The sequence below is a fragment of the Mus musculus genome, chromosome 3, assembly GCF_000001635.26.
Source record: "Mus musculus strain C57BL/6J chromosome 3, GRCm38.p6 C57BL/6J".
NCBI classification, from domain to species: Eukaryota; Metazoa; Chordata; class Mammalia; order Rodentia; family Muridae; genus Mus; species Mus musculus.
This window is the reverse complement of record NC_000069.6, coordinates 99956318-99976918: the sequence shown is the minus strand read 5'-3', so window position 1 is coordinate 99976918 and position 20601 is coordinate 99956318. Positions and strand designations below refer to the sequence as shown.

General features: G+C 40.9%; 1 protein-coding gene across 1 annotated transcript in view; it reads right to left on the bottom strand.

Moving 5' to 3' along the window:
- Spag17 (sperm associated antigen 17) overlaps positions 1-20601 on the bottom strand; it is a 257906-nt gene that overhangs the window by 166404 nt on the left and 70901 nt on the right. Inside the window, exon 4 of the mRNA NM_028892.4 lies at positions 9694-9825. Coding sequence (NP_083168.3) covers positions 9694-9825 — 132 coding nt within the window. The remainder of the gene's footprint in view (positions 1-9693; positions 9826-20601) is intronic.

The following is a 20601-nucleotide window of genomic DNA, read 5'->3' as shown; positions in this document are numbered from 1 at the left end:
AGCAAACATTGCACCTTGTTAAGTCCTTGCAGGGACAATGGGTACAGAATTAGCTTCACTTTATAAAGCTTGGTGGGAGCGAGCAACAATTTAATAACCAAGTTATTGAACAGGAATGCCAGGTCAGAGAGTTGTGTCACCCATGTTCTCTGCAAAGAGTCCTTGGAGCACAGCCATGGCCCTGATTCCAGTGAGCCTGTGGGCTTTATTGGGGCTCATCAGGGCCTCTGAAAACTCAGCTTTGGGTGATGGCCCATATATCAACGTGAAACCCCTGTGAATGTCCTTCGTAGGCATTACCCTTGCCACAGTAAAGTCACAACTTTTCCATCAAAGGCCTTTCAGAAGCCTTTATGGCTGAAATTTAGAACAAGGTCTTGGGGTAATTTCTTTGAACTGAGATAAGAAAGTGATTTTAGGTTAAGTAATTCTAAGGGATAATTTTTTATCAACTTATGCACTCATTCAAATAGCTCAGCATTCTACATGCATTTGCAGAGCACAGTGGGGGAAAATTCTTGAATGATTTTCCTCCATGGAGTTTACCAGTTCAGGAGATCCTGAGCATTGTTTCCTATGATTTTTTTTCTTGGGGTGAGGGGTCTTAGAAATAGGCTGGTCATAACCCCAAGTTCAAAATCAGTGACAAATTCTGGTGCCAGTATCTAGTAATGCAGTATGAAATGTGATTTCAGACACCATGCTTTTAATCTGATCTCACAAAGCAAGACGGGTAATTTCTATTAAGACACACAGTTTGTCTGAGGACACCGAGCTGTGGAAGAGGCTGTGCTGCTCTGACTTGCGGCTCTAAGCTCCTCTTACTGTTCTGAGGCTCCAGTTGGCCTCAGCTTCTGCTTCTTTCCCAGTGTCCTCTCCTTCTGTCCTTCTGCCTCTCTCCTTTTATCAGTGTCTGCACTCCCTCTGCTCAGTCTTCCCAGGGACCCAGCAGTCATTCCTGGATGTTCTACCCGTGCTTCCTACTCACGACTGTCTTTTTCTCCTCTTAACAAGGCCACACCAGGAAGCTGGGAACAAAATCCTTAGATCCGTTTCTTTTAGTATAAGTGAATGATCACCATCACCCCCCCCTTCACTTTCACAAACATGTTTTTGTTTCACCCCGGTCATCCTTTTAACACCACTGTACTGGAGAAAGAGTTATCATCACTGAAAAGTTGAAAGATGAAGAAGTTCACAAGTTTCCAAAATTTCAGCACCTAGAAAGATGAGTGAAGATAGTTGCTTTTGCTTCCACTTCTCTGCCTCATTTTTATATGACTATCTTTGGCCTTCTTTCTAGACAGTTTACCATCTTTCATGGTGCATTTAACAATAATGGTTGTTAGAACTTCAAGAAAGATGGTTATGAAAGAACCTCCGGGCACAGCAAGGATTCTCCAGTGCCAAGAAACTGTATGGCAGTGAGCAGGTGCAGACACAAGCACCTGCTTCTAATGGGCTCCAGGTCTGGCAGAGATGTTTGTTGGTGGATTTCTGAACAGGTTCCTTGATCTCTTCTATCTTCTCATAGCTGACCTCAAAGTTGACTTATCTACTCTCCCATGTTTAGACTGTCCCTTCCCCCCACTATCTATACTGAGGCTGATCCAGGGCCTTATCATCCTCAAGCTCCCTCATTCTGAACAAAGACTAGTAGCTAGGATCCTACAGTTGTTCCTTGGTTTGAAATAGGTTCTTCTGTTTCTACTAAGCTCTAGTCACAGGAAGCTCAAACCTTACCTTTCATTTTTCTCTTGTTTTATGTACCCCTATCTAACATACAGGTTATTGCAGCATTTAGGGGTAAATGTTAGGGATTGGTTCAAATGCTTTGGTTTAATCTGGAAGCTCCATGTCCAAATGCTGAAGGTTCTTGTCCTTAACTGGTTTTTGATTGATCAATAAAGATGCCAGCGGCCAATAGTTGGGGTGAAGGGAGATAGAGTGGGACCTTTAGATTTGCATGGGCTAGAAACTGGGAAAAAGGAGACAGAGAATCACTATTTCTCAGGGGAGAAGAATGTGGTATAGAAGCTGCAGGAGAGAAAGCCAACCAGCCATGTGAGAATCCAGGTGGGTGGCCACTGGCCTGTGACAGCAGGGGAAGGTTAAAGAGTGCCCAGCCTTTGAGGTAGCCAAGGCATTTTGAAATTAACTGGTGTGTGTGTGTGTGTGTGTGTGTGTGTGTGTGTGTGTGTGTGTGTGTGTGTGTGTTCCATTTACACATCTAGATAGCTCCTGGGTGGGTGCGGGAGTGCACAGGTGCAACTTGCCAGGAGCCAAAGTGGATTAGCTAAACTCACCGTTACAGGTGAAAGCTGAACAAGGCAGACTAGACAAACATTCAGCATGAATGAACCCTAAATCACAAACTAAGCTTTGCTCATATACTCTTTCTTGCTTTGAGACACTATGACTTCATGTTCCTTTTCCATGGCCTTCTTCTTATAGCTTAAAATATTTGAGGGAGTCTCTTGTCAATTCAAGACAAAATGCAGACAGGGAAAAAGTTTCTCCCCAGCTGTGTTGGGGAACATATATCCCTAGCACGTGGGTGGAGGTTCATGTTTATCATGGAATGCACTCTCTCTAAAACAGAATATGAATACAAGACATCTGGATGCTTCCTACTGTAGGAAGGCTTTGGGTAGGCCCAGGGACTTCTGAACCATTTAAGCTTCTTAGCAGATGTGGCGGTCTCATGCAAAGCAATACCTGAAGATAGTTACAGCACTCCACATACTCACTTGACTGTTAAGGGAATCTATATAGAATCTTCAGTTACATCATCTTTCTAAAGATGGGGGAAATTTCTGTTCTGTAACAAAGCAACTTAGTTATTTGGTAATTCAAAAATTTTCAGATAATATTTTATTTCTAAATGACATTTTGATGTTAACACTCAAACCTAATTGACATCCCTTCTTCCTTTCTCAGTAGTGGGGGTGGGGTTCAGTGGTAAAAGCCAAGTACATGGAAGTGAATAGCTATATTTCATTTATTTTATAGCCAATTCTCTATATACCATGTATCACTGATGTGTATGTGTGGCCTGCTGTAAGAACTTTGCAGTAAAATTAAGGAGATGGAGGAGAAAGCAGACTTGTGGAAGTTGTAACTAACTTACTCCATTATGTGTTTTACAAGAAACTAGGTCTTTTCTGAGTCCTGTGCTAGAGCTCTTTGATCATCTCACTCCTTCTAGTAAGCAAGTCACTTGTTTGGTTCCAGAGATGGTGAGAGCCTCAGAGACTGTGTATGAGGTAAAACAATATTAACCATATTTATCCTCTTGAAAAAGGATTGAGCAGTACAAAGGAAGTAATGAGAGAGGGCATGCATACACGCACATGCCCTCGAGTGTGTGAAGTGGTCTAAACTCAGAATATACATGTATGAAATAGATATGTTTTACTTTTATGAAATCCCGTCACTGTTAATTAGCCATCATACTGTCAAATATCCAAGATGGCGCATGACACACACAGTGATCTCTAAGTTAAGTTGATCAGGGTGATTTTTTTTTTTACATGGAGAACTATGTCTAATTGTAACAGTTCAATTTGAAAACACAAGATTATGGGAATATTTGGGGAACCAATTAATCCAGCTTTAAAATCTACAATAAAAACATTATTCAAAATATAGACCACTGTGTACTGCATAGTATATTATTTACTACCCCAAATGTAGAAAGCACATACATGTCCATCAACAGAATAATAAATAAGAAAATTAGCATAAGCAGTAGAAACTCACAGAACAAGTAATAACAATAGATATGGGTGTTGTCATAATAGCCAAATTATGGTACATTTTAGCTAAAAACTATTAAGATATTTTACCATGATTATAATTCTATAAAGGAATGAATATATATGATGTATATTCCATATATCATATAGTATGATTGTTATATATAATATATTATAGTATTTATGATATATATCAAGAAGTAGAAAAGGAAGCATTCTGAATACTACTGTTATTGATAATAACAGGATGATGGTAGTTTATTGTTATCTGTTATGCTTTATACATTATTTCTATATTTTCTTTTTTATTCCTCTCCACTCTCCCTCTTGCTGCTTACTGCCCCAGGTCATTTCCAGTACCTCCAGAGATCTGAAAATGCATGAAGTTGAATTAAAAACTTGCTTCTCCAGAGAGCTGTTAGAACACTGGTTCTCAGTCCTCCTATCACTGTGACCCTTTATCACAATTGCTCATGTTATGGTGACCTCCAACCATAAAATTATTTTCATTGCTACTTCATAACTGTAATTTTGCTACTGAAATGAATTGTAATGTAAATACCTATGTTTTCTGATGGTCCTAGACGACCCATGTGAAAGGGTCATTTGACCCCCAAGGGGGTAGAGACCCACAGGTTGAGAACTGCTGTGTTAGAGTGAAGAAAAATATGTTTAGAGAGGCTGGAGGGATGGCACGGTGGTGAAGAGCACTAGTTGTTCTTTCAGAGGACCTGAGTTTGGTTTCTATCACTCACATTGGGAAGATCCCAAGAGCTTGTATATAATTCCAGCTCTAGGGGAGCAGTTTCCTCTTCTGGCCTCTATAGGCACCAGCAGCACACATACACATAAGTTTACATGAATATACACATTCATGCTTAGGGATGTACTTGTTTCAACTGATCAAATGATACACTCTTTATAAGACCACACAGTAGTATTAGGCATGGGAGGTAATTTGCACTGTTCCTAGTTCCGTGGATCAAAACATAGGGATGTCTGTGTGTGTGGTGGCCTGAGAAGGGGACAGGTCTGATATGTGCTTCCTGCAGGATCATACATAGCTCAGAGAAACTTTGGCATCATGCAAGCTAATGATATCCTCATTAACCACCGGAAGGGGCAGGGAGAAGGCATTAGGGTATACAAAATAAGCTCAGAAAGTCTCATTCTTTAAGAGACTCGGTGATTTCTTGGGAAGAAAGAACTAGAAATTAAGACATGGTTGTTCTTTGTATCAGTGATTAGTTAACCCAGTGCTGTTTATCTTTGCTGAGTTTTCTTCCTTTTCAAGACAACTGTCCCCACACTGAACCTCACAAAGTTGTATGAGAAAAGATCAGTCAGGGCAGATGTCTGTGGACAGATTATGCAGCAAGACTCTGAGTCCTGGGGAAATGGGACCAGAGATGTCTGTGGACAGATTATCCAGCAAGACTCTGAGTCCCAGGGAAACAGGACCAGACAGCGTTTTACTGCATGAGAGCCAGAGGCCATCTCAGAATTACTGAGACAGACAGGTGAGATGTTCACAGTGGTTAACAGCACACATGCAACCTGATGGTTGGGGTTGGACTCTTGACTGTTGAGAGCCTTCTTCAAGAAGGCTTAAGTTCTCACCTCCCACAGTCCCACCATCTGCAAATTAGGAGTGGTTCATTGTACTAATGATATTAAATTGTTTAACTTCTAAATAATATAACATGTCTAAAGATATAGAGTCAAACAGTCACTAATAGTAGCTATTATTAATTGCTATCTAAAAATGCTAGTCTATTGTCCCTCTTTAATCAAAAATTTCTAGTAGTGCATGAAAAGTTTTCATTAATAACAATCAAAACAGCCAGCACAGCAGTGTCCTGTTTTTCAGAGAGGCCAGCTGGGGCATCATTTATTTCTGCAGAATTGCTGGGGTTTGGGGTTCCTTAGATCTTCCATTTGTCAGTTGGATCTTCATTTTGATAATCCTGCCTCAAAGAATTCCAGCCAGTTAGTGAGGCAAGTTATTCCTTTCCTAGAACCACCCAGGAGCCCTCCACACAGGGTCCCTGCCCTTCCTCTGTTTGACTTCTTAAAATAGTTTCTGAAGAATTTAACCACAACTGAATCAAAACTAACCAGCCAGTAATTTCCTGGTCTGTCCCTATGGCCTTTCCTTTAAAATAAAACACACGCACAAAATGGCATTTCTCTGGCCGATTTCCAGCTTCTCGGGGTTTGACTGGAAGAAGCTCGGGGATGTCTGTGGGAGTGGTTCTTCTTACTCTCTCTTCATTTCTCCTTGGGAGAAGGCTGCCGCTTGTATGGGGCCTCATTATTCCATGTTAGCAAAATTAGGCTGTTTTATTTGTCTTTTTTTTTTTTAATGAAGAAGGTGCTAGATATTGTCTGCCCATAGTTCTTTATGTCTGCCTTTTCTCCATTCTTGTGTATGTGTATACTTGGTACACAATCTACAGACAAAAAGAACCAGCCCTTCATATAAAAGTGTTTGCTATGAAAGTCTGAGAAAATGTGAGCAGATTTAATTCATGAAAGGCACAATTAAAACATATTTGGATATTTTGGGGAAAGCCTTTTCAAATATTCTGATTTCAGTTCTGAATTATAGGAAGACTCCATTTACATCGGTTAGTAATATTAAAGGTCAATGATTTTTTGTAATGTAGCCATAGCCATTTCCCAACTCTTTTAAACACCACTTTTCTTTTAGTTTCTTAATCACACTGAGATAATTCACAAGCAAGTACTTATAATTAATACATAATACAAAAGTTTATAAGAAGCAAGAGTGACTGAAAAGAAAAAATCACACAATAGCCAAATCAAAATGTTCCAGAATAAAAACCAAGAGACGTATTTTAAAACCAGAATGAATGTGATGGGAATCCCTGCACCCAGGACACTGTGTCCAAGGATATTTGTTATTGTGGATGTTTGCCAGGCTGATGAATTAACTGCAGATGTTAATGCAGGACTAAAGCTGCAGAGTGATCCTTGAGTTAACGGTGGAGGGGAGATGCGTTTCTGAGCAGACATTCCCATTCAAATTTTATGACATAGCAAACAGCCTAATTTGCTATTATAATATAGGATAATAATATTCAGGACTTCTGAAATGTTAGAGATGTTTTTATTTCTCAACAAACATCCCCATTCAAATTTTATGACATTGTGAGCAGCCTAATTTGCTATTATTATGCAGGATCATCATTCAGAAGTTCTGAGGTGTTAGAAATGTTTATACACCAGAACACATTTCTAATCTGTTTCTACCTATATCTATATTTATATATCTGGAAGTCATTACCGAGGTATTTCTAAACAGATGAGTGTTTTCAAACAGGTCAAGCATATTTACAATTAGAAGTTGTCATTTGTATCCTACAAGTCCACATGCTAAAGTTTTACCTTGGTTCCTTCAGAGCGCCTTTCCCTTATAGTTTTCACGATATTAATTATCTAGCAAGTTTCCTTTCAAAGCAGAAATCAAAAGCAACAGCCTGTGTTCAGCTGCAGCACATTCTTCAACTTAGCCAGGACTAAAGTATCTTTATTCTATCTGGCACTTTAAACTATAATTTACTGTTTGTTTTTTAAAGAAAAAAAAAAGACGTGGAAATAGAACCAAATATATGGTGACGCATTTACATCTGTTCCATGGGGACCAAAAGACAAAAAATGCCCAATCCTATCACTTCTCTGCGCCCCCATCTCTGCCGTAACAGTTTCTATAATTACTGCTATAATTTTTCGCTAAAGCATTCATTCTTTGCAAAGTTCATTTCCAAAAATTAAACACAGAAGATATAAAACATTCTTGGGGTTGGACAGATGCAAGCGATATACTAGAACTAGCTCATGAAAGTGAGTATCTCTGTAAATTTAATGGCAAGGTTGAAAAAACTTACGATTTGCTCCCTGTGCAACCAACGTAGAGCCTTTTCTAGGTTCGTCCAAGGAAGAAGACCCTCTTCCCCCACTGGTAATACACCTGCATTAGCTATTGCAGACGACTCGCTGCCCCTGCTTACTTTGCTGTCTGCCAGACTTTTGGCTGACGAGCAGTAACGTCATTTGTTCCGACTAACCTCTCAGGTGGCACTGCCGAGATGTGCACCCCTCACCCTGCAAACCGTTCCTTTCACCTCTCATGTACAAGGACGACTTTCTGGGGAGTAATCCATTCCAATCAGTTTTCATCCATTTATTTAGCACCTGCTCAGATGGTTTCAGCTCAGACACAAGAGGCTGGTGCTCTGGAAAGCACTGGTAATGAGGATATTAAATTAAATTGGTTCTTAATTGCTCAGAGTTCTCTTACTGCGTCTTCTGCTTTTTCTTCAATAAATTAACTTCAAGCCATGGCTCGTTAGACACCCAAAGTTTTAACAAGCAAATCAAGGTTCTTTCTATAGCTTCAGAATCTCCTAACCATATTAATATAGTTCACAGTTCAGAGAAATGCTGAGCAGAAGAACAATGTAAGGATATTTTGTCAGTTCACATATTTAAAAATTTCTGAGTGTCTAGAATATTCCATTTTTTATTTGAAGATTGCTTACTAAAATCTGAAATTATTGTAGTAAACAATTACTGACTTCTAGTGGGCAGCAAACAGGCCTGTGACACTCTTTAGTGTGCTGTTCATCTGTAGGCGTTTCACAAACCTCACAGTTCACTTACACAATTCAAGTTCTCCCATGACATTGGCATTTAAACACACAAGAGGATATGGCTATACTTTTAAATTGTCTAAATTTTCTTTTGCTAACTTTTAGCTTCTCTGAGTGTTTCTTAGTGTACAGATTTATGATTCATGGTGGAAAGAACACTGGCAGGTGGAAAACCATAACATGAACCATTTCTTTGAATAGAATTTTCTTGGGTACAAAATGTGCCAGCCCAGTAAGAAGCTATATGGGGTTCTTTCTAGGAAAGCATAGAGCTTTTGCAAGCACAAAGTGATGATGTCATCACCATCATCATCACCACCGCCACCATCATCATCATCATCACCACCACCACCACCATCACCGTCGCCGTCATTGTCATTGTCATAAATAACTCAGTCAAATAGGATACCTAGATCTAAGGGTTTTGCAAAGGTAAGGAAGGCATAATGGGAATATATTTACCTTTTCTATTTCCATTAGTTGTTTTTTTTTTTTTTTTGTCCTTCCTACTCAAGGTCACAAAGAACTCACCTTCTAATCTATCACTTATGCATGTGGACACACATCACACTGCGTACAGAAGCATCTGCTGTCACAAAAATATTTCAGCATAATTTGAAAATGGAGGAAAGCCTTTCTCATTCCTAGTAGTGATCATAACAAATGGCTCTGAATTGGGCATCATTCTGCATGTTTAAAGTATTTTTTTTTCAGAAGCAAATGTAAATTTTTAAAAGCACACTGATTTCTATAGGCAGAGTAAATAAAAAGTTTCCCTATGTGGGAAGAAAAAGATCAGAGAGAGGATCTGGCAGCAGGAGTGACTGGTTGTTGCTGAAGCTGTCACTTTGCTCTGAAAGGGCAGGGTGCTTGACAGGCTAATAAACACTCCTAGTCTATATCACAGACAATTTAAATATATCCCAATTTGGCAATTCTTTTCCCCTTGTTTTGATATTTACTTGTGATATGGGCCCCATTCTTGTTACAATATTAAAGATTCTACCATAAAACCACCTTGATTACATGTTCTGGACATTGCCATTTTCACAAACAAGGGGACATAATATGTATTATAACAACTCATCCAATACACCCATGAGTGAGCAGCTGCTTCCCTAAGGAGTAGAGGAGACTTTCAGGCTTGCCACAACACACACTATAGAGGCTTAGGAAGTGTGTGTGTGTGTGGGGGGGGATCTTTAACTGTCCCACCCACTAGCTTCTGAGCTCTGGGGAACCCATGTTCCATATGGTACCTTCTTTTCATTTTCTCGTCTCTGCTGGTCCTTGGATTTAATATGGAGAAGTTGACACTTCAAGAGTTTCCCTATCAATGGTAAGGTTAGTTTCTCTCCACTCTCCATGATTATCTTTGCTGCCAGGAACACCTAGAAAGAAACAGTTATTAGGAAAGACAACACTGTATAATCTTTGATCAGGTCTCTCAGTGATAAGAGGATGACAGGATGCTTGATGCTTTGTGATATTTGTCTTAATGGAAAGACAGGCTGTTACCAGACAAACTCGTAGATGGGAAATGTGTCCAGGACCATCAAGGCTGGGTCATTTCATTACCAGCTCCGTCTTCAGCAAGGTGGTGAACACTTTGTACAGTGGTGTCAGACTCCCAGGACTGTACTTAGTGGACACAGTCTGCTTCATGACAGGTAGCTTTCGTGCTATAGAGAGTCTGATGTTGTTTGGAGTAGCTGGCAGTCCAAACTGTCAGTCTTTGACTTATTAGGATGTTAGAATTGAATCGAGTTTTATAATAGTGAAAATGACTATGTTGGCAGTCCCTTTTTTCATGGTGACCAAATTCAGGTGAAAGATAAAACTGCTTGACACAGGGCCACCATATAAATGCTGCACTGCATCCCCCCGCCCCCATCCCTGGCTGCTTAATGTTGATCCTGTTGGTATGTGGACTAATTGGGGTGAAATAAGGTTATTGAGTTTTCTTTGGGTGACGACAGGCACTAGGAACATACAGCTGTATTGTCCAGATGTGTGGCACTGACAGCCTATTTTATGGCTGTGTTTTTTACAGCTTGTTTCCCCTAAATTTCACACAACTCTCTAACATCTGGGCTCTTTTCCTTGGAGCCCTATAACCACTTTATTTACTGCAAAAAAAAATCATGTAAAATATACCATAAAAGTTGTTACATGTTTCTCTTTATTCCTGTTATCTCTCTAATAAAGTCCACTTCTGCCTGAAGGATGGTCACAGAAGCAATCTAGTTAAAGATTTTTCAACCTTTGCTTTTTTAAAAAAAAGGAGCATCATATTTATTTATAACCTCAGGATGAATTAGGTGTTGCCACAATGTTCTGACATATGGCTTTTCTCTCCCCACCCCTTGGAGCAATCGCTCCTTGGGTACATATGGTGTCAATTTCAGGCCCTCGATCTCAGACAATGACCGTGTGCACTGCTTCTCTGGGGCTGTGTCTTGTCTGAAGCTCACATTAGTTCCTGGGTCAGGGTTTCCATGACTAGTCCAGTCTCTTTGACTTTCCCCTTTGCCAAGGGAAATCGTTTAAAGAAAGGGAGGTGCATATTTTGCTTTGAGCTGGAGAAGGCCCTGTGGATCTTCAAGTGCCAACAATGTAATTGGACCTTGTAGAGACTATAGAGGTCCCTGCTCTGCATTGCACAATGAGAAACCCAGGGAGAGGATGTCTTTAAAGCTTTCCTTTCCAAACAACAAAGCAGCAAACCAGAAACCAAAAGCTGTGTGCATGTGTGTGTGTGTTTATGCACGTGTGAGCATGTCTGTGTCTGTGTTTGTGTGTGTGCATGTGTGTGAGAGACAGAGGTGGGGGGAGGGAGAGGAGTACTCCCCAGGGGCACAGTGCTTACCTCTCATGGCAGGCTCTGTCCTGCTGGCACACAATATGGAAAGGGAATGATAGCTGTGATTTTAAGGACCAAGAAAATGGACTCTCCATTTATCAATGATCAGATGCAGGATGTCCTGGGATCCTAAGGAGATTGCTACCCAGGAACTTATTAGGAAATGAAGGTGGATCCAGCCCAAGGTGTGGGTGTCAATATTTGGTTTGAAATGCCATTTTTCAATAGTGGCTGAATAATGTGCTAACAATCAAGCTGCTTTGTGACGTTTGGTACCAAATATTCAAATTTGGGGTTCTAAAGCTCATAGCAGCCTGGTATGAAACATTCATTCCTATGGAGTACAAAGATCATGTCAGTGTTGAAAGGAGCTGGTGATGGACTGGGCTACCTAGGTTGGCAGTATAGTCTTTTCCCTGGTGATCTGTGAAGACAGGATTCTCACCTGCGCCCAGAGAGGTTTGGGTGAAATCTGCCTAGTGTTACGGTAATGGATTGGATGTAGCAGCTCATGCTTTGTAGCCTCTTGATTCCAGGAGTCCATGGACTCTCACTGGGTTCAAATGTACTAGAAGCACAACCAAAAGTTTGCAGAGAGAAAGTTTTACAGGCTGTAAAAGTTAGTTTGCGAATCTGAAAACTCTAGAGTTCTGGGGCTCAATAAAAACCTGGCATGGCATCAAAGTTTTAGTGATGTCCTACTTTTGATGTGGAGAGATGGGTGATGGGACACTGACTCCATGATCTGTGGATGCAAAGCGGGTAGAGTAGAAGGTGATGCAGGCCCGTGGAATGCCTCCTCTAGGCTGGCGCTAATGGTCCATGAGGAAACCACTCAGTGCTACAGGTGCCCACAGACAGCTCTGCACACCAGTGGCAGCCTCAGCGATGGGAACACCTTCCTTCTAGGCCTTCTCTGAAGTGATGTGATTCCAGACATGGCTGTTTGGAATGACCTTAGAATAATTAACAAAATTAAAGATAACAAGTCTGTGCCAATTTAAAACTTGAGACTGAACCTTTGCTTGTGGCACATGGGCCAACCCCTGTCGAAGCAGCAAAGGAAGGTCTGTACACGTGAGTTTCCACCAGCGGTTTCTTGCTTTCACATCGTTACTCGCAAAGTCAGAAGCCAGGTTTGGCTTCAGATGAAGAGTCCTCAGAGGACCTTTGTGTGAAGGATTCCTTTTAAGGAATTAAAAACTGAAAAGGGGGTTGGGATTAAGAGATGGCTTAAGAGAGTTCTTTCTTACAGAACACTTTGGAAAGGCTTCCTTTCCCTGCCTTATGTGTGGTAATTAAGGAAAAAGAATCAAGCTTCCAGCTTTCAGGACTCTAAAGATCATTTGCCCTGAAGTTAAGGTCAATATGCGACATATATTGAGGAATGTATATCCTTTTGGCATGGGTATTTTCGTCTGCCCCCTCCCCCACCTTTTTCACGACAGTGTATGTGATAGCAAGATAACAAGGGCTGTAACTATTGAAAGACTGATGGAACACAGCAGACAAAGATCTAAGCTTCCCAAAATGGTCAAAAAAATAGTCATATATGGGTGTGAACCTAGGCACTCATCAAGTCAAAGTGTCAAATAAATGTGCCTGGCTTGAGTCAGAAACCCAACATGCTCCAGAGGGGATAGTGAGATTCATTAAGATGGTGGGTACTGTGATGGGGTGAGGTCTTATAGTCTCAGGAAGCTCCACAGGTCAGGGCCATCTCCACAGGTGGAAGAATCTGCCCACATAAGAAGGCTTTGCGTGGAATGACTGGATGTGTCCTCTTCTGGAAAAGGCCGCTGTAGAAGAATGTCAAGCATTATGGTGAAGATGGCACAGTTTTATTGCAGGATGAGTGCTTTGGAAGTGTGCATAGATGCCCTTTCTTTTAGGATGTCTTGTGATTCTGAGCACACTAAGCAAGAACAACATTTGCCTCCGCATCAGTGTGCATGGTGACTCCACCATATTTGCCATTTAATGTTTGAGACAACAAACATGAAGACAGAAAGCAAACTTTTCTCTTGTCAGGGGATCAGTCAGGCTCACCTACAGATTCTACTGCTCCCTCCAACCACTTCTCTTTGAGGTATGTTCTTCCATATTAACCAAAGGCATCTGCCTTCCCAGTGCTTAGAATTGGCTCATACATTCCCATGGGGACTGGATGGATAGATGGATGGATGCATGCATGAATGGATGGATGCATGAATAGAAGGATGCATGAATGGATGGATGGATGGAATGGATGTGTAGAAAAACCATGAGGTTTCTGCCTGATTTCCCCAGTGTGCTTAACACATGGGACAGCTTGTTCACTGCAGAACATACACATTTGATCTCAACCAAGTTCTGAGGATGTGCATAGATTTTAGATGTGCATTTGTCTTGCCTGGAGCAGGAGAGAGCAAGGAGTGGCTATGGTGGGGGTTAGAAAGCCAGGGGAAGCCATTTTCTTTCAGAAGCTGTAAATAGTCATGAGTTCCCCTGCAGGGAAAGGTTCTTTGGTTAGAGAGTTTCCTCTGGAGCCTGTGGGATTTTGCTGTAACTGTGGCAGTTTACAAAGCATGACTTTATATTTAGCCTCATTTCTTTGGGCAGATGACTTAGGATTGGTTGGATAATCTGGCATACAAGAACAGAATCTCTGTCTAGAGATAAATGTAGCCCTGACTAGCACAGCTCTGAGTGAGCAGGCTTTTGGATACAGAGGATCTAATGTATGTATAATTTTTACTATCACCTTCTTTTCTCAGTGCATGATTGATTCAAATGAGAAAGGATGTTATCCATTTCCATGGCGAAAAGAGACTATTTCCCCATCCCTTGCACCAGAGCTCTTTATAGAGATAACCACTGTGAACCAATCTAGATGCCACAAGTCTTCCATAATTCCCTATACATGCACAAGCACCCCCCCTCTCTCTATGTGTGTGTGTATGTATACATGTATATACACACACATATACATACAAGCACATATAGATAGTAGTCTTCTCTTGTATGTGTATGTGTGTTTGGTTATTTTACTAGGTGGACCAACACTGGGCACTCTTCAACTTTTTATCTTTGTGTATATTGATAGTGATAGTTTTATTTGGAGATGGATATAATATTTGAAATGCCCTTTAATTGTATTGTAAAATATGGCTTCTGCCTATGATGGCTAATGATTAGATAAATGTTATGGCAAGTCAAAGGAATTGAAATTTTTGATTTTATTTTTCATTGGCTAAAATTAGCACATAGGTAGTCACATGTTTGGGTCAGGCTGAGTTTATGATAAGAAGGTGGGAAAAGTTTAATCTCAATTTAAATTGTGCTTGTATAACCTTTTGGGTATTTTTATTTATACTCAGAAATGACAATGGCGCAGCCGCTTCTTCAGCACTTGCCAACATTGTAAGCAGTGCCTGCCCACCTGTACCAGTAACAGTGTGTGCTCAGGGTCACAGTGTGCAGAAAGAGGCAACAATGAAAATCTGTGATGGCTAGGCTGAGATCTTTGTTTCTGGACACTTGGGAAATCTATTGCTCTATGAAGATAAAACAGGATAAAAGGGTTTAAAACAAAAGCCAGAGGCTGTCAGCTTACTACTGCTTTCTGTCTGTTACCTTTCTCCCCTCTGATATGCTTTCTCAATACCTGATGCCTTTTGTATTGTGACGCTTAGGAAAATCGGAGAGATTTAACTTGGCAACTCACATTGCATTTGGTTTATTATGTGGGTGGTTAGCTGTGTTTTGAGACTGAGTGTTTCAGTACAGAACACAGGAAAAGTCTTCCAAGCAGTGAGTCTTGGACATAGATGGCTCTGCTGGATTGAGGGCAGAAGGTGGCTCTTCTCTCAAATGTAAAAGACAGCCATACCCAAGGCTAGCAGTGAAAGTAAGGCCAGTCTCAATAATTGTGGTTCTTGGAACATCCCTTTCCCTGCCTAAAGTTACAGTAGCCCAGGAATAGGCTGCATAGGAGAAAAGTTCTGGAGGAGATATCAAAGTCCTTTTCTATCATTTAACTATTCAATGGATTCATTATGTATAACTTGTTCATTATATACTGTAACTCTGTTTTGTATTTCATGGAGTATTAGAGGCAGTGCGACTATTTACTCACATAAACTGCCTTTATATATATTTGTCATATATCTGCTAATAACATTTTAAAAATCAGAGAAATTACATGTTCTAGTGTGTGGGTCTCCGTGCACAGAGACGTCAACGTTTAGAGTCAAACACTGCTCTCCATGGGCCTGGTTCTATATGCGCGATGAAAAGGATGCCAGAGTAGGTAACCTGTAAACGATTGACAAGAGCCACTTACACCGAGGTGTGCTCCTATGCGAAGGTTCTCACTGGGAACTGTGGCTTCTTTGGTGCCAGGCATGATCAATCTATTGCTGCAGTCATTTAACAACTTGCCTGAAATGTGGCTCAAAGGTACAAGTTGGGACATTATTATCAAGTAGCTTTGAGCAAGTTATTTAACCCCTTCAAGCTTCAGAGTAAAAAAAGAGAGAAAGAAAGGAAGAAAGAAAGAAAGAAAGAAAGAAAGAAAGAAATCCATCTCCAAGCTTCTCACCAGTGACACTGATATTTTGAGACAGTAATCCCTTGTTGTGGAACTTTTTTCCTGTGAATTATAGGATGCTTCTTATACCCATAATTTCTACCTAGTTGTGACAGCCAATGTCTCCAGACATTTCCAAAATGGTATCTGTTGGGTCTGGGGATTACCCCTTATTGAGAAAGGTCTTCAGAAAGAGAAAAATGCATAGCACTGTCTTCATGACTGTAGTGAGATTTAAGCGACGAATGCCAGTAAACACTAAGCATGGCAAGTGATACTTTCATCCTAACTAGCAGCTGCAGTTAGCTCTCAGTGGTATCTAAGTACGCAATATAGGATGGAGGCTGCTGAAAGGATTTCAGGAGAGAGGAGAATGGGGAAACAGCTGGATGGATGAGGTGTATTACCCGCTGGCTGGAGCCTGACTACTCAGTTCATTCAACCCTGTGTCTAACTCCACTGGGAAGTTGTGTGTGTGTGTGTGTGTGTGTGTGTGTGTGTGTGTGTGTGTGTGTAGTTACAGAGCACTGGGCAGAGGACCTTAGAAGTAGAAAGAGAAACCTTGCTTTTCTTTACAATGTCTACAAGGTCAGATAGAAGCAGTCTATGGCAAATACTCTGTAGCTTCAAAGCCTCCTTCTGGTTCCCTCTGCTCTCTTCCTTCATTTCCACTGCATTTATTGAGTGCTGATTGCATATCAGTCTCCGCATTGCTGGTTCCTTCATGCGTCTAGCCTACCCAGGTCACATTCTTTAAGTAATGAATAATTTCCAATGAAGCATAATTGGAAAAGCAGCTGGAAGGACAAAGGCAGCAGTGGGAGCAGGCCGTTGAGACGGGGGTTGGGGGGTGAGAGGAAAGGAAAAGGAACAGGAATGACTGAAACACATTTTCTCACTCCAAGAAGAGGAAAAGAAAATAATCAAGCAATATTAAATTGTCTATCCATAAATTCAAAGGTGACAGACAAGGCAGGTTCTGTATAGATCATAATGTCTGCCCAACACAAATGGGACGTTATGAAAGTGTTCGGGCCACAGCCTGGTGAGAAGTTCATAATGATGATAAATATCCAGAGCAGGTGACTCCCAGATTATTCTCAGCTGTCCATAATTAAACTGGTATCCATCTCTCCACAGTGTCAGGGCTGTGAAGTAATTCCAGTCATTGGACCCTTTACATCTGCGCTGAAATGAAATAATATTTGGCAGTAACAAGGACTCACTGAAGTTAAATAAACAATCCCTTTCAAGACTATATAAAAGCTAGTGACTTAATAACATTTGACAGGGATTAAGACCTCTTTGGGGCTGGAAGGAAGTTTCAGAAAGCAGCAATAACAAATATGTGAAAGGTAGAACTGATCTTTGCTTTAACAGACATGTATAATTTGAACTGTAATGAATCTCCCCAGAGAGATGGGTATTTTGAACATCTAACAGATACAGTCCATGTCAAAAAGCACATGCCTCCTAGAGAAACATTTGTGGGGATTTAGAGAAAAACCTTCTGTCCATTAAGGAGTACTTTGTGTCCATATAAAATGTATAATGGTAGGGTCTAATACAACAGTGTACAGGATGGAGAGGCAAGCACTTTTCTTTAGGTGTGTAGGAGTGTGTTATCATCATGACATCTTGTTGGCATGATGTATTATTTATTTAATATTTATCATTTATTTGTTATTTATATATGTGTGTGTACCTGTGTGAGTTTATGTGCACCCCATGCATTCAGGTGCCCACGGAGGCCAGAAGAGGGTGTTGGATCCCCTGGAACTTGAGTCATAAGCAGTTGTGAACTGCTTTTTTGTGGGTGCTGGAGACCAGACCTGTATTCTCTGCAAGAGCAATGTCTTAGGCATGATTTCTTTTACTGTGACAAAATGCCATGAACAAAACCAACTTAGGGAGGAAAGGGTCTGTTTATGCTTCAAAGACTACAGCCCATCACTATGGGAAGTCAAGGAAGGAACTGAAACAGAAGCATCGGCTTGCTCTTCATGGATTGACCTGCCTACTTTCTTATATAACTCAGGACCAGTGCCTAGGCCAGGCACTACTTACAGTAGGCTGGTCTCACACCCATCAATCACTAATCAAGAAAATGCACAGATTTGCTTACAGGCAATCTGATACAGGCATTTCTCAACTGAAATTCTTTAACAAAATAACTTTAGCTTGTTTTAATTTAACAAAGCCAACCAGGACAAGCAGTAATTGACTTTTACTGCTGATACATCTTTTCATCACACACACACACTCTCTCTCTCTCTCACACACACACCATTCTTGGGCTGAATTATGACACAATGTTTTTTAAAGAGCAAAATCTTATTTGCTAGCTAGGCTCAAACCAGCATGCCTATGTCTAACCAAGGCTCCCTTCCAAGACCCGCTCATGGCTCCAGGTGTGTTCCCATTGCATTTCTTCCCTGGGATCTTTTCCAGTTGCACTTCCTTTTTGGTGCTCAGACCTCAGGGCCCTCACACTCATCGCCCCTCCTGTTAGGGCCACTCCTTTCCTTGATCACCACACAGGCATCTCCGTAGACTCCAAACATCACCACTCGCCTTTGCCATCACTGCCCACTCCTTCCATGTCCTGCTCTTGCTCTGTTTCTCTCCACAGCCTCTGTCTTTTCCACTTGTCCACAGTTCAGTAGCAAACTTCAGGAAAGCACTGACCTTTTCTCTCTTATTTTTCCACTGATAAAAATTCAAAGCTGCAAGTAGAGATGGTTAGGCAATAATTGTTGGATGCATCAAATGAGATGTGTATCTCCCCATCTTGCCACCTGGCTTTCCCAGTTAGCCTGGGGTTAACAGGGGTTCTCCAGAGCGGATACTGTTGTGCTGTACACATACACACAGAGCCTTGTCCAGTGGCTGACCTATCCTTATGTGTGGTCCTGGCCCTGTTCCCTTCTATCTATCGAGCTGCCAACATGGAGATGCTCTTGGTAACGCATTAACGTGGTACAAAAGAACAATTTGTCCCCAGTTGGACTTTTTCAGATCATCCATGTATTGAGAAGCATTCCCAACTCTGTGTATGTGGTTGGAGACGAAGAAGCTCTGTGCACAGTGGGATCTCAGGTAGTGCCCATCACTGGGGTCTGGACTGGATTCAGCACCTTTAACAGGTCCTCCAGACGATGTCAAAGAATGCCACATCAGAGCTGCTGGCAGCAGGAGGTGAGATGATAGAAATGGAGAAGCTCAAAGCAAAGAGCATGCCACCCTTCCCACACTCCCAATCCTGAGATTGCTGTCCCTAGTCCTATTGATGGAGGTCTCAGTTGTATTTCTTTTGTGTCCACTCCTGCAGCTGAAATTTTAGTAGTTCTGTGTGTCTGCTCATCTTGAAGTATGCTGTGAGGCTACATTGGGCTGGATAACCTTTTTGTATCTCTCATAGCACTTGAAGTTTGCTTTGAAATTACTTAAAGCCAACATTCCCCATCCTGAATTCCAACAGTTGGTGGGGTATCCCCTTATCTCAGAGAGTCTGAGAACAAAATCACACTGATAAATTCCATACTTTTTCAAAAGACATGATCAATAAAAATATGGTCACATATCCAACTGCATAATAGTTTGTTTATCAAATTGAGAGTTAGAAATTTAGTGTTGAAGAGGGCGAGGTTATATTGGAATTGTTATAAAGAATGTGAATTGGCTCAAATTACCTCTGGTGCATTTTGACAATATGTGTCAAGAGATTGGAAAGATTTGTAGACTTTGACCTGGAATTTCCAGTTTATGAAAACTCTCATAAGGAAACAATTATAAGTATTGGTAAACAGTATAAATTTAGCAGAGATGTGAGGAGTTAAATATGTTCCTGAATAGAAGCATACTTTCCATCACACATCCCGAATATGGATTTAGACAACACTTAACATTATAACGCATGGAAAAAATAGAAAACATATAATTTCCATTTTTGAAAAGAGATATAGGGCTCCACGCAGTATAGTATTTCAGATATATTTAAGTATCTTTCAGTATATGACCTATGGTTTTACTGTATTTTCCAAATTATCTATAATTTTTATAACTAAATTATATTGCTATTATATTAAAATAGTTTACAACATACACATACAACTAAAATACTATACCATATTTAAACACTGTTGATGGTGCTACCCTTCCAACCTCCCACAAAATTCCTGCACCTCCATCCAGTGTCACTGCCCAGAGAGGCCCTCCCATGCTCCTAGATCCTCTGTATTTCTCAGGCCTAAATTTTGTGCAGCACATTATAGCAGAGTACAGTAGAGCTCCTTTATAACCCAGCCTGCATCCACCTGCTGAGCTCCCAGGGCTGTGCTTTCCACTTGCCCTCCTACAGTGCCAGGAAAGCCCACTGTTTGGAATACTTTGTTCTGTTTGCTTGATTGCTAAGAATTCCTTTAGCATTACTTCATAAGTTGTCCACTCCAATTTCAACACATTTTCTTAGCCCTTTCTGTCAAAACTTAAGAAAGACATAGGCAGTGTTCTGTGTACTCTCTGTGTCACTAACAACTTCTTGCTTATCAAGTAGTAAAAAGCTCGCTCATTTCTATCCATTTTTCATTAGATTACAAGGAACTTAAAGGCTGGTGCTAGCTTTGTGTCAACACATGGTAAGCAACCAATAGCATAAGCAACCAATAAAACACATGCTGGGTTTAAGAAGTAGCATGAACATCTCCTAGAGATACTCAGCAGCCTGTGCCCTAT